General features: G+C 37.8%; 2 protein-coding genes across 2 annotated transcripts; both read left to right on the top strand.

Annotated features, from left to right (window-relative positions):
• Nucleotides 1-519: 519 nt before the first annotated feature.
• LOC307260583 (olfactory receptor 8G17-like) lies at nucleotides 520-5,423 on the top strand (the record flags this gene model as incomplete). The annotated part of the gene is made up of 3 exons (XM_080040856.1): nucleotides 520-1,445; nucleotides 5,085-5,145; nucleotides 5,352-5,423. Exons 1-3 carry the CDS (start codon nucleotides 529-531, stop codon nucleotides 5,421-5,423), a joined length of 1,050 nt encoding a protein of 349 aa, XP_079896982.1. The 5' UTR covers nucleotides 520-528.
• A 1,571-nt stretch (nucleotides 5,424-6,994) lies between these two features.
• On the top strand, nucleotides 6,995-14,053 carry LOC307260582 (olfactory receptor 8G17-like; the record flags this gene model as incomplete). The annotated part of the gene is made up of 3 exons (XM_080040855.1): nucleotides 6,995-7,208; nucleotides 13,215-13,911; nucleotides 14,050-14,053. 3 exons carry the CDS (start codon nucleotides 6,995-6,997, stop codon nucleotides 14,051-14,053), a joined length of 915 nt encoding a protein of 304 aa, XP_079896981.1.
• Between the last annotated feature and the right edge of the window lie 268 nt (nucleotides 14,054-14,321).

Raw genomic sequence — 14,321 nt, 5'->3', positions numbered from 1 at the left:
ACTGGTTTCACCATGACATTGATTTCACAATGTTGCATCACTTATTTTCTAAGGCTAAATTAATCCACTGAGATTGATATCAAATCTATAAAAAAGTAGGTCACCTCCTTTGCTGCCGGTGAACACTAACTGCTTGTAGTGAAAACTAAAGACTGGACCGAAGTCACAACACAGGTATTAGACGTGTGACTGTTATACATTTATAACTTATTGTTTTAACTAAAGTTTGTGTTTTGCTGCACAGCCTCTATTGTAATTTAATGCATCAAGCTTCTTTTGTTTCTTTTTTGACAAGACTTCATCAGTATCCTTAAGAAAATTTAATGTTAAAGTCCATCGTATTTCACTTCCAACTGTTCTTGTTTTAATTGATTTACTTGCTTTATTCTTGTTACTCTGTTTTGTCAGTAACTTTAATTGTATTGCTATATTATCTATGTTGGTATTTGTGTATCTTGGTGTCTCTTGGTGTCTCTCTCGTAAGATTTAATCAATTAACAGAAAACTGTCCTTTGTTTTTTCAGGTTGATGGAAAACTACACCTACAACAGCTTCATACTCCAGTTGGAGGGAATTAAACTCCCAAATGAATCTGTGTACCCTCTCTATTATTTCTTCCTTATTTCCTTCATTTTTATAATGGTTATGAATGTTGGCATTTTACTGCTTATTTGCATTGACAAGAACCTTCACCAGCCTATGTATCTCCTTTTTTGCAGCTTGTTAGTCACTGACATAATTGGTGTTTTACTCATTTTGCCACAAATTCTCTTAGACATGCAACGTCCTCCTTCAGAGCGCCTCATCACTTATCATGAATGTGTTGCTCAAGCTTTTACTTGTCACATGTTTGGTACAACTTCCCACACTGTGCTCATGAGTATGGCGTTTGACAGATATGTGGCCATCTGCAATCCTCTGCGCTATGCTGCCATAATGACCAATAAGATGGTGATAAAGCTGACAGTTTCTGCTTGGGGAGTGGCCTTTGTTTTGGTCGGAATTCTTCTAGGTTTGACAATGAGGCTAAACCGATGTAGGACTATGATCATGAGTCTTTACTGTGACAATGCCTCTCTGTTCAAGCTCTCATGTGAGAGTGTGTTCATTAACCATGTATACGGCCTCACTTTCACTGTGGTGGCGCTCAGCTCCTCTATAGGCAGCATTGTTCTCACATATACCAAGATTACAGTCGTCTGTCTGACCAGTAATAGCAAGTCTTTGAACAGTAAAGCCTTGAAGACCTGCAGCACTCACCTGATTGTTTATCTGATTATGTTTTTAAGTGGAATGATTGTCATCATTCTGCATCGTTTCCCTCAGTACTCAGACTACAGAAAACTATGTGGCGTCATAATGGTTATCATTCCTGGAAGCCTCAACCCTGTTATTTATGGTTTACAATCAAAAGAGATGCAAAAGTTCTTATTTAAAATATTTAAGTGCAAAAAACATTTGCCATTGTTTAAAAAAATAAATGTTAAGTTGAATACTTGAATTAATATATAAATAAATGTTGACAGCAAAATGTGTCATGACTGCCAGGATGTTGTGACCTACAGGTAGAAGTGGAACAGTTTGAATGGGGAGATGAAGCAAAGTTCAAACATTAACCAGTTTAAAATTAAACATAAATAAATGATTTTCAGGAGATACAGGGATGAAGAAGTGTTTAACATAGTTTATATGTTTATATGTATGTATGTATTTGTATATACTACTGAACAAAATATAAACTCAACACTTGTTTTTGCTCCCACTTTTCATGCGCTTAACTCAAACATCTAAAACGTTTTCTATATACACAAAAGAACCATCTCTTTCAAATATTGTTCACAAATCTGTCCGTCTCTGTGTTAGTGAGCACTTCTAATTTGCAGAGATAACCCATGCCACCTGTTTTGTTTTTTTAACCTTTATTTTTACAGGTAAATCCCATTGAGACCAGAGACACTTTTTCAATGGAGACCTGTTCCCATTTACACGTTCTGGTGGCCACAATAAAAGGCCACTCTTAGGCAAACCTGTGCAATAATCATGCTGTCTAATCGGCATCTTGATATGCCACACCTGTGAGGTGGGATGGATTAGAAAAGTGCGCCCCAACACAGATTAAGACAGATTTGTGTACGACATTTGAGAGAGATTGTTCTTTTGTGTATGTATAAAGTTTTAGATTTTTTTAGTTAAGCGCATGAAAAATGGGAGCAAAACAAAAGTGTTGAGTTAACATTTTTGTTTAGTGTATATAGTGGTATTTATATTATATTGTTTGTTTAGTAAAAGATAACTAGACAATATTAAAAGATAAATACGACATTATTATTAGATCAATACGTAATTGGTAATACATTTAAACTATTGATAACTAATGTATATTTTTTATAAGGAATTTTATATCATTAATCAAGAAGCTGAAAACCCATTATGGATCAATAATTTATGGAGAAGGGGTGAGATTAAATAAGTTTTTATTCTTCTCACCCCTTTTCGAACGAGTAAAGCAAGTGTTAGAAAGTTTTTTTTAATTTGTGGTGTTCATTGTTTGTAAATATTACTTAATTGCAACTGTACAATTTTATTTTATTGTTTATTATTGCTTATTTTTTACGTGCTCGATATAAAACATTTTCAATTCAGTTAATTTCAAGTAAAAAGTTCGACAAGCATAAAATACACAGTATTAAGACAGTGAAAAGCTTTGTTGATAAGACAAAGTGTAACACAGCACATGTCAGGCACAAACATGACTGGATGTTTTGTTACCTTCCTGATACTCTGCCATTCAGTGAATGAATAAAAACTGACTTGTTTGTGTCTTGACTGCTTATCGTTCTTGTTTGTCTTTTAATGCATTTTGAAACGGTGTGGGGAATGCATTTTCACAATGGATTAATTTGCAAAAATATGTTGGAAGGTTGTGGGGGGCATGTATCGATGTAAAACACATAATTTCAATCATCAACACACATACATTCCTATCTTGCCAGCAGTGGACTATCGGTTTACAATGACCAAGTGTGAACGTCCATTTCTGGTCATTAAAAAAAGGTTTTCATTACCAATAACAAACTAGAAAATGCATTTCCCGCTGAAAATGCGTGTGAATGCTGAAAAAGCTGACGCTAAACTGGATAGCTGAGTAGGAAGATTTGAAAAAGTTCAAAAAGGTCATAATTGTATAAAAGGAGTTGAAAAGTTAAATATATAGAAGTTTGAATAATATTTCTTGTTTAAATTATTAATAAGTTGAAAGACATGGATAAAACACTTAAAACTGTGAAATAGTAATTGAATAGACTTGGAGCTAAACTACATTGATGGCCTGAAATATGAATCAGCTAAAGGAGTATGAAGATGTGGGAAAGTAAGAAATCATTTTAAGTATGAACGGTAGTGAATTGTTGAACTCTAATAGGCATGATTTTGAATATTTAAAAATGTCCAGTTAAAAGTATAATTGAAAGACCTGAACATTTTTACAGTGTGAAATAGGCCTTCAAAGAGCAGTGTGTTTGCCCCATTTCAACATTGTCTCTCCTAACTCAAAAAAAAAAAAAAAAAAAGTGAAAAAGTCCTTTAATGGGCAGAGTGAGTCACCAAGTTGAGTGTACGTCTAAAGGCCAGGACACACCAGTCCGACTACCCGAAAATGGAGACTGCCAATTCAGGGAGCTCCAGTCTTCCCGTCGCGGCCGAAAAAGTGCAAAGAACACACCAAACCGACTGCTGACTTTCCATACGCTCTGCGCTTGCGCGGGACGTAATGTCTCCATAACAGCAGGCGGCGCTAATCTGTATTGTGGCCCGAAAAAATATGGAAGCCGGAAATGATGGGACGGCTCTCTAGACCATAAACATAGATAGAAATACGTATTTATATTTATGGACCATAAAGAGCAGCATTTTTAGCAGAGAGTGTCGAGCATGGTGTCGAGCAGTCAACAAGGGTTGATTCATGTGAGTACTCGCTGAATGAAACAAACAAACACATTAAAACGATGGCTAACTGTTGTTAGCTGTTTGTGCTACCCACCTCACTTCCGGGCTTCACTGATTCGCTAGCCCTCCACAAATCAAATTGCTCCAACTGAAAGACTGCCCGCCGCAAAAGAAGCCCGACGACATCAACGACGACCGATTTCACGGCACACACCAAACAGATTCATGTCCCAGCCCCCTCCCGACTCTACGACGGCGATTATCGGGCCGGTGTGTCCTGGCCTTTAGTGAGGGCCTGTGATCAGGCAGAGATCCCACCTTTTAGAGTCCTCAGAGAGGTCATTTCATTTCATCCAAAACTTCACCTCAAGTCGCTGCCTCTAACTAACGGACCGTGAGTCTAAATGTCAAAATGAATTTAATGTTAGAACCAGAAGAATCTAATGAAGACACAGTGTAAAGATTGTGTCTGTAATGTGAAGAATGTGAGAAAGAGAGCAATTTTAAAGTTTGGTACAGTCTGCCTTTCTCCAGAAACTTCATGTCTCAGTTATCATGGGAGTCTATGCGGCAGTTGGTTGGACACCATTTAGCTTGGAAGCCCAAACCTCCCATTGTGTAGGTCCGATTGCATCAGTAGTCACAGCTATGCGACTGGCAGAATAAGTTCTACGTTTTGATGTAAAAATTAGTCACACACATATACATTCCTATCTTGCCAGCAGTGGACTATTGATCTACAATGACCAAGTGGGGACCTCTTTGACCAACTACGTCAAAATTATGTAAATAACAGAGTTGTCAAAGGCCTTTTTCAACTTTTAGCTTTTCTGCAGCAATGGAAGTAAATGAAGCCTTGATGATAACGATGTGCAGTGACAAAACCCTCCATTTTTAGTTAAATGTAGTAATAGTTATATTTCGCTAGATCAAAATCAAATTAGTTTTATTTGTATAAACAGACTCGGTCACAGGTGCCTAGACTATTGGCATGCACAGACTCTCTAAGAGGCAGGGGCAAAATCAAACGGGAGGCCTGTGAATGTTAACAACCCTCAGATAGTGGGGTGTATATTAGTTGTGGATAAATAAGTTGACACATACAAAGCCGCTCAAATACCCCTTGGATGTGACCTTAGGGGCAAGAAAGGAGGCTTGAAGTGTCCCCTTCAGATTAGAGAAGTGAAGTTCAAGTTCAAGGTATCTTTATTATCCCCGAGGGGCAAATTGCTTTGCAGCCAGCAGCAGTAAAAACAACAAACAATACTCACAAAAACATAAAGCACAGACGACAAGTCAGCAATAAATAGATCGAACAGACATACAGATAGTTAAGACTTGTTTAGGAGACCTATGGCAGCAGGGACAAAGGAGTTCTTCAGTCTGTTTGTCCTGCATCTTGGCAGGATGTACCTGCGGTCCGACGGGAGCAACACAAACTGGCCGGCCAAAGGGTGGCTCTGGTCAGAAAGGAGTGAGCGGGCTTTACCGAGGGTTCGAAGGATGTGCAGTTCAGTGAGGTCGTTGAGGTTCATTCCTGCAATTTTGCTGCACACTCTCACTATACCCCGCAACCTGCTCTTGTTCTTGATGGTCAGTAGGCCATACCAACAAATAAAAGAGAAGGTCAGGACTGATTCGATAAAACAAGAATAAAACATTATCATGAAGGTGCTGTCAACATTAAAACTCTGCAGTTTCCTATAAAAGTACATGCGTTGGTGTGCCTTCTTACAAACAGCATCTACATGGAAGTCAAAGCATAACTTATCGTCAATGTTTGTGCCAAGATATTTATAGTTATGGACCAGCTCAACGGCTTGGTCCTCAGTGACCAGAGGAGAGATGACCGACTGATTTTTTCGGAAATCAATCAGCATTTCCTTTGTTTTTGACACGTTGATGCACATAAAAGATGAAGAGCACCAGTCAATGAATTCCCTCACAACAGGACCATGGACAGGGTCGTCATTGCTTAACAAGGACACGATTACTGAATCATCAGAACATTTTAAAATATGACGCCCTGTATGCTGACTAAAACACTCATTTGTATATAAAACAAACAACAATGGTGAAAGGACACAGCCCTGAGGTGATCCAGTGGAGGAGATGACAGTGTTAGACATGACACCGTTGACCCTCACACGTTGTGGTCTGTCTGTTAAAAAGTCCATTAGCCAGGCTATTAGACCAGGATCCATGCTGTGGAAGTCCCGCAATCTTTCTGCTAAAATGTGTGGCTGTATACAGTTAAAAGCAGATGAAAAATCAACAAATAAAAGACGAGCGAAGGTTTTGGCTCCCTCTAGGTGAGGTGAAGTATGACTATGGTGCCCCAATGGAATATTTTATTCTTTCAAAACAAATAATGCAGAGGCCGTTGAACAGCTATGAAAAAACAGCAATAAAAACTAGAAAAGTATCCTAAACTTTAGACCGGTTACTTTGTAAAAGATCTTGCATGGGTGAAGATTGATAATAAATTAAAAATTGTATTACCGTTGAAAGTTGCTGCTTAATGACCACTGGTTTCACCATGACATTGATTTCACAATGTTGCATCACTTATTTTCTAAGGCTAAATTAATCCACTGAGAATGATATCAAATCTATAAAAAAGTAGGTCACCTCCTTTGCTGCCGGTGAACACTAACTGCTTGTAGTGAAAACTAAAGACTGGACCGAAGTCACAACACAGGTATTAGACGTGTGACTGTTATACATTTATAACTTATTGTTTTAACTGAAGTTTGTGTTTTGCTGCACAGCCTCTATTGTAATTTAATGCATCAAGCTTCTTTTGTTTCTTTTTTGACAGGACTTCATCAGTATCCTTAAGAAAATTTAATGTCCATCGTATTTCACTTCCAACTGTTCTTGTTTTAATTGATTTACTTGCTTTATTCTTGTTACTCTGTTTTGTCAGTAACTTTAATTGTATTGCTATATTATCCATGTTGGTATTTGTGTATCTTGGTGTCTCTTGGTGTCTCTCTCGTAAGATTTAATCAATTAACAGAAAACTGTCCTTTGTTTTTTCAGGTTGATGGAAAACTACACCTACAACAGCTTCATACTCCAGATGGAGGGAATAAACCTCCCAAATGAATCTGTGTACCCTCTCTTTTATTTCTTCCTTATTTCATTCATTTTTATAATGCTTATGAATGTTGGCATTTTGCTGCTTATTTACATTGACAGGAACCTTCACCAGCCTATGTATCTCCTTTTTTGCAACTTGTCAGTCACTGACATAATTGGTGCTTGTTTCATGTTGCCACGAATTCTCTTAGACATGCTGCGTCCTCCCTCTGAGCGCCTCATCACTTATAATGACTGTGTTGCTCAAGCTTTTACAACTCAAATGTATGCCACAACTGCTCACACTTTGCTCATGATTATGGCGGTTGACAGATATGTGGCCATCTGCAATCCCCTGCGCTATGCTGACATAATGACCAATAAGATGGTGATAAAGCTGACAGTTTCTGCTTGGGGAGTGGCCTTTGTTTTGGTCTCGATCCTTCTGGGTTTGAGCATAAGACTGAACCGATGTAGAACTATGATCATGAATCCTTACTGTGACAATGCCTCTCTGTTTAAGCTCTCCTGTGAGAGTGTGTTCATTAACAATGTCTACGGCCTCACTTTCACTGTAGTACTGCTCAGCTCCTCTATTGGCAGCATGGTTATCACCTATACTAAGATTACAGTAGTCTGTCTGACCAGTAATAGCAAGTCTTTGAACAGTAAGGCCTTGAAGACCTGCAGCACTCACTTGATCACTTATCTGATTATGTTTTCAACTGGAATGATTGCCGTCATCCTGCATCGTTTCCCTCAGTACGAACAATACAGAAAACTATGTGGCATCATGATGATTGTCATTCCTGGAGGCTTCAACCCCATTATTTATGGTGTACAGTCAAAAGAGATGCAAAAGTTCTTATTTAAAATATTGAAGTCCAAAAAATGTTGGGCATCGTTTAAAAAAGTAAATGTTAATGGTACTTGAATTAATATATAAATTAATGTTGACAGCAAAAGGTGTCATGACTGCAAGGTTTTTGTTACCTACAGGTAGAAGTTGAACAGTTTGAATGGGGAGATGAAGCAATGTCCAAACATTAACCAGTTTAAAATGAAATATATAGAAATGATTTTCAGGAGGTACAGGGACGAATAAGGTGTTTAACATAGTGTATATGTTTATGTAGGTATTTGTATATTTGTATATATATGGTGGTATTTATATAATATTGAATGTTCAGTTGGTAGGGCGTCCCCCCCCCCCCCCCCCATGTGCCTCGGCCAGCAGCAGACCCGGGTTCGATTCCAGCCCACGGTCGTTCTCTGCATGTCACTCCCCTCTCTGCCCCATTTCAACTCTGTCTCTACACTATCAATAAAGCATAAAAATGCCCAAAAAATATCTTAAAAAAAAAAGTTCAACAAGCAGAATATACACAGTATTAAGACAGTGAAAAGCTTTGTTGATAAGAAAAAGTGTAACACAGCACATGTCAGCCACAAACATGACTCTAGACGTTTTGTTACCTTCCTGATACTCTGCCATTCAGTGAATGAATAAAAACTGACTTGTTTGTGTCATTACAGTCTTGACTATATATTGTTCTTGTTTGTCTTTTAATGCATTTTCAAACTGTGTGGGGAACACATTTTCACAATGGATTAATTTGCAGAAATATGTTGGAAGGTTGTGGGGGGCATTCATCGATGTATTAAACATTTTGATGATCTCACACACATACATTCCTACCTTGCCAACAGTGGACTATCAGTTTACAATGACCAAGTGTGAACGTCTATTTCTAGTCATTAAAAAAAGGTTTTCATTACCAATAACTAACTAGAAAATGCATTTCCTGCTGAAAATGCGTGTGAATGCTGAAAAAGCTGACGCTGAACTGGATAGCTCAGTAGGAAGATTTGAAAAAGTTAAAAAAGTTCATAGTTGTATAAAAGGAATTTAAAAGGAGTTGAAAAGTTAAATATATAGAAGTTTGAATAATATTTATTGCTGAAATTATGAATAAGTTGAAAGACATGGATAAAAAACGTTAAACTGTGAAATAGTAATTGAATAGACTTGGAGCTAAACTACATCGATGGCCTGAAATATGAATCAGCTAAAGGAGTATGAAGATGTGGAAAAGTAAGAAATCATTTTAAACATGAACGGGAGTGAATTGTTGAACTCTAGTAGGCATGATTTTGAATATTTAAAAATGTCCAGATAAAAGTATAATTGAAAGACCTGAACATTTTTAAAGTGTGAAATAAGCCTTCAAAGAGCAGTGTGTTTGCCCCATTTCAACATTGTCTCTCCTAACTAAAAAAAAAAAAAAAAAAGTGAACAAGCCCTTTAATGGGCAGAGTGAGTCACCAAGCTGAGTGTATGGCTGTGTTCGGAAAGCCATACTAACGTCCTACTCATACTCATTTTGACTTCAATTTGAGTATGTAACGGTTGGGTATGCGAGTTTGGGTATGCGAGAAATTCCCGGATGAGTACTAACTTCCGGGAAGATTTTGGGTATGGATCGATTGGATACTTTTCCTAATCAACCGCCCCACAATGCACTGGGTCAATTCTACCCGCCCAGGAAAATGAAATATTTTCGAGCAAGTTGCTAGGCAACAACATTGTTTGGGGTCCGCGATCTGAAAACTTTAGGCTACGTGCAGTCATTCAAAGATTAGATAAGATATGAAGATAAATACCTAACCACATTAGAGTTACTAAGTGAAATGAATAAATGAGTGATGCCAGTCTGATAGTGGAGAGAGATCAAAACCATAGATAGTGTATAAAATCAGATCAGAACTGAATGCTGTGTTCCACACACCGGGGCTCGTCCAGCTGAACTGACAGACAGCTGAGTGCTGTCGCCACGAAACGTGATTAGTGTTCTTAAAGATAAGCTTACTTAGATTATAAAACAAGAGGTCTAAAACACAGATGATGAACACAGGACTGTAAAAATCTAGTTCTAATATCTATTTGCTTCAAGTGAAAACGTTTCGACGCACCTCGCATACACAATCGATCTTTGAGTAGACAGTATGTAGTATATAGATGGTGAGTATGTAGGATGTAGGACGCTAGTATGGCTTTCCGAACACAGCCTCTGTCTCAATGACGGCCTGTGATCAGGCAGAAATCCCACCTTATAGGACCCTCAGAGAGGTCATTTCATCCAAAACTTCACCTCAAGTCGCTGCCTCTAACTAACAGACCGTGAGTCTAAATGTCAAAATGAATTTGATGTTAGAACCAGAAGAATCTGATGAAGATTCTGTGTGAAGATTGTGTCTGTAATGTGAAGAATGTGAGAACCAGGGCAATTTAAAAGTTTGGTACAATCGGCCTCTCCAGAAATGTCATGTCTCAGTTAACATGGGAGTCTATGCAGCAGTTGGTTGGACACCATTTAGCTTGGAAGCTCAAACCTCCCATTGTTTAGGTCCTATTGCTTCAGTAGCCACAGCTATGCGACTGGCAGAATATGTTCTACATTTTGATGTCGAAATTATCCACACACACATACATTCCTATCTGGCCAGCAGTGGACTATTGATCTACAATGACCAAGTGGGGACCTCTTTGACCAAATACGTCAAAACTATGTAAATAACAGAGTTGTCAAAGGCCTTTTTCAACTTTTAGCTTTTCTGCAGCAATGGAAGTAAATGAAGCCTTGATGATAACGATGTAGAGTGACAAACCCTCCATTTTTAGTTAAATGTAGTAGGGGAGAGAGGCCTAAGTTGTGCAACTTTTCACTTAAAGTGACTTTAAAGTAAGGCCTTGACAGTAAAGTCTCCAACTCAAATATGTACATATATTTCAGGGTGTTGTGCATCCCTGGCAATAAAAACGTTGGATCTGGAATAAACTGTTGAAGAAATATAGCTTTCGGAAAAAAAGTTGTCTTGATGCACAACTTGCCCCCAGTGTGGTGTAAGTTGTGCGGTTGCAGAGAATACCATGGGGTGAATTGTGCCATTGATATATATCTCATAAACTGTAATGCAAGACAAATCCATTAGACAATCACTTATTTAAGGTGTATTTAAAGTAAATAAAGTAAATAGTTGACAAAGATTGAAGGACAATTTTCTTAAACAAGGCCTAGAAGATCTAATGGTTTTACCTGCAACGCTCACAATGACAAAGTCACCATCATCATCTTTCTGGCCATTTGAACTCTCATCAGTGGTGTCGTTAAGTGGAATTGAAATGTCACTCTCTTCTGAGCTACTGTAGACAATCACTTTCTTTTGGTGACCAGCGTATACAGCCATGCCACTGGCACAACTCTCAGAAATGTACTTTGCACTAGTTGCTCCGTGCTTGTGGAACCAACTGCCACCTGACAAATGTGATTCCCCTACATTTCTGCCTTTAAATCAAGGCTCAAAACCCATATGTACACCCTGGTGTTTCCTCCCCATTAACTCTCTTACCTCTGCACCACTATCTGTGTTTATGTGGATGTATGGGCTTTACGTCTTTTATTTTGGTTATTGTTATTTTACCTCATTGTTTACCTACTGAATGCACTATGTACAGCACTTTGGACAGTGCAAACTGTCATACATGTGCTTTTATAAATACATTTTACTTTCTTACTTACTTATAACTCACCCAGGCCCTTTGGCACAAATCACCCAAATCCCAGACATTTGGATAATAAGCCTGATGCAGCAATTTAGGGCTGACATCGTGCTAACTGTATAGACTCAAAATGTAGCATATCAAAGCACTAAAACATGTGTCAAATGTTTTCAAACTTGTCTATAATTGTTCAGACACAATAATCAAAAAACCTTGATCATGGAAATTTTACTTTGAAAGGCAAAACACAGTTTTTTTATCTTAAATGTGCTTATATCTTATTCCTTGTGTCTCCCTTCTTTACAGGATGAGTCAAATGGATGGCTCTTCTTAAATATGTGGTCACATTTCCAATTTCTTCCACGGTTTTCTAGAAACAAGGGGTGGCACAACTTCCAAAATGCACAACTTAGACCACTCTCCCCTAATAGTTATATTTCGCTAGATCAAAATCAAATTAGTTTTATTTGTATCAACAGACTCGGTCACAGGTGCCTAGACTATTGGCATTCACAGACTCTCTAAGAGGCAGGGGCAAAATCAAACGGGAGGCCTGTGAATGTTAACAACCCTCAGATAGTGGGGTGTATATTAGTTGTGGATAAATAAGTTGACACATACAAAGCCGCTCAAATACCCCTTGGATGTGACCTTAGGGGCAAAAAAGGAGGCTTGAAGTGTCCCCTTCAGATTAGAGAAGTGAAGTATGACTAGGGTGCCCCAATGGAATATTTGATTTTTTCAAAACAAATAATGCAGAGGCCGTTGAACAGCTACGAAAAATCAGCAATAAAAACTAGAAAAGTATCCTAAACTTTAGACAGGTTACTTTGGAAAACATCTTGAATTAAAAATTGTATTACAGTTGAAAGTTGCTGCTTAATGACCACTGGTTTCACCATGACATTGATTTCACAATGTTGCATCACTTATTTTCTAAGGCTAAATTAATCCACTGGGATTGATATCACATCTATAAAAAAGTAGGTCACCTCCTTTGCTGCCGGTGAACACTAACTGCTTGTAGTGAAAACTAAAGACTGGACCGAAGTCACAACACAGGTATTAGACGTGTGACTGTTATGCATTACATATATAACTTATTGTTTTAACTGAAGTTTGTGTTTTGCTGCACAGCCTGTATTGTAATTCAATGCATAAAGCATCTCTCGTTCCTTTTTTTCAGGACTTCATCAGTATTCTTAAGACAATTTAAATGTTTGAGTGCATCGGATTTCACTTCCAAATGTTCTTGTTCTTGTTAATTGATTTACTTGCTTTATTCTTGTTACTCTGTTTTGTCAGTAACTTTAATTGTATTGCTATATTATCTATGTTGGTATTTGTGTATCTTGGTGTCTCTTGGTGTCTCTCTCGTAAGATTTAATCAATTAACAGAAAACTGTCCTTTGTGTTTTCAGGTTGATGGAAAACTACACCTACAACAGCTACATACTCCAGATGGAGGGACTTAAACTCCCACATGAATCCGTGTACCCTCTCTTTTATTTCTTCCTTATTTCATTCATTGTTATAATGGTAATGAATGTTGGCATTTTGCTGCTAATTTGCATTGACAGGAACCTTCACCAGCCTATGTATCTCCTTTTTTGCAACTTGTCAGTCAATGACATAATTGGTGTTTTACTCATGTTGCCACGAATTCTCTTAGACATGCAGCGTCCTCCTTCTGAGCGCCTCATCACTTATAATGACTGTGTAGCTCAAGCTTTTACAACTCAAATATATGGCTCAACTTCACACACTGTGCTCATGATTATGGCGTTTGACAGATATGTGGCCATCTGCAATCCTCTGCGCTATGCTGCCATAATGACCAATAAAATGGTTATAAAGCTGACAGTTTCTGCCTGGGGTGTGGCCTTTGTTTTGGTCGGGATTCTGATCGGCTTGACCACAAGACTAAACCGATGTAGAACTATGATCAAAAACTCATTCTGTGACAATGCCTCTCTGTTTAAGCTCTCCTGTGAGAGTGTGTTCATTAACAATGTCTACGGGCTCACTTACTCTGTAGTACTGCTCAGCTCCTCTATAGGCAGCATTGTTATCACCTATACTAAGATTACAGTAGTCTGTCTGACCAGTAATAGCAAGTATCTGAACAGTAAAGCCTTGAAGACCTGCAGCACTCACCTGATCACTTATCTGATTATGTTTATAAGTGGAATGATTGTCATCATGCTGCATCGTTTCCCTCAGTACGAAGAATACAGAAAACTCTCTGCCATCATGATGATTGTCATCCCTGGTGGCCTCAACCCCATTATTTATGGTGTACAGTCAAAAGAGATACAAAAGTTCTTATTTAAAATGTTGAAGTCCAAAAAATGTTGGCCATCGTTTAAAAAAGTAAATGTTAAAGGTACTTGAATTAATATATGAATAAATGTTGACAGCAAAAGGTGTCATGACTGCAAGGTTTTTGTTACCTACAGGTAGAAGTGGAACAGTTTGAATGGGGAGATGAAGCAATGTCCAAACATGAACCAGTTTAAAATGAAATATAAAGAAATGATTTTCAGGAGGTACAGGGATGAATAAGGTGTTTAACATAGTGTATATGTTTATATGTATGTATTTGTATATTTTTAATATATATGGTGGTATTCATATAATATTGAATGTTTAATTAGATATTATTAAAAGATAACTAGACAATATTATTAGATAAATATGTAATTGGTAATTAATTTAAACTATTGCTAAC

This window comes from Ammodytes marinus (genome assembly GCF_949987685.1).
Source record: "Ammodytes marinus genome assembly, chromosome: 14".
In the NCBI taxonomy this organism is placed as follows: Eukaryota; Metazoa; Chordata; class Actinopteri; order Uranoscopiformes; family Ammodytidae; genus Ammodytes; species Ammodytes marinus.
The sequence above is the reverse complement of the archived record's forward strand: the minus strand, read 5'-3'. Positions and strand labels throughout refer to the sequence as shown.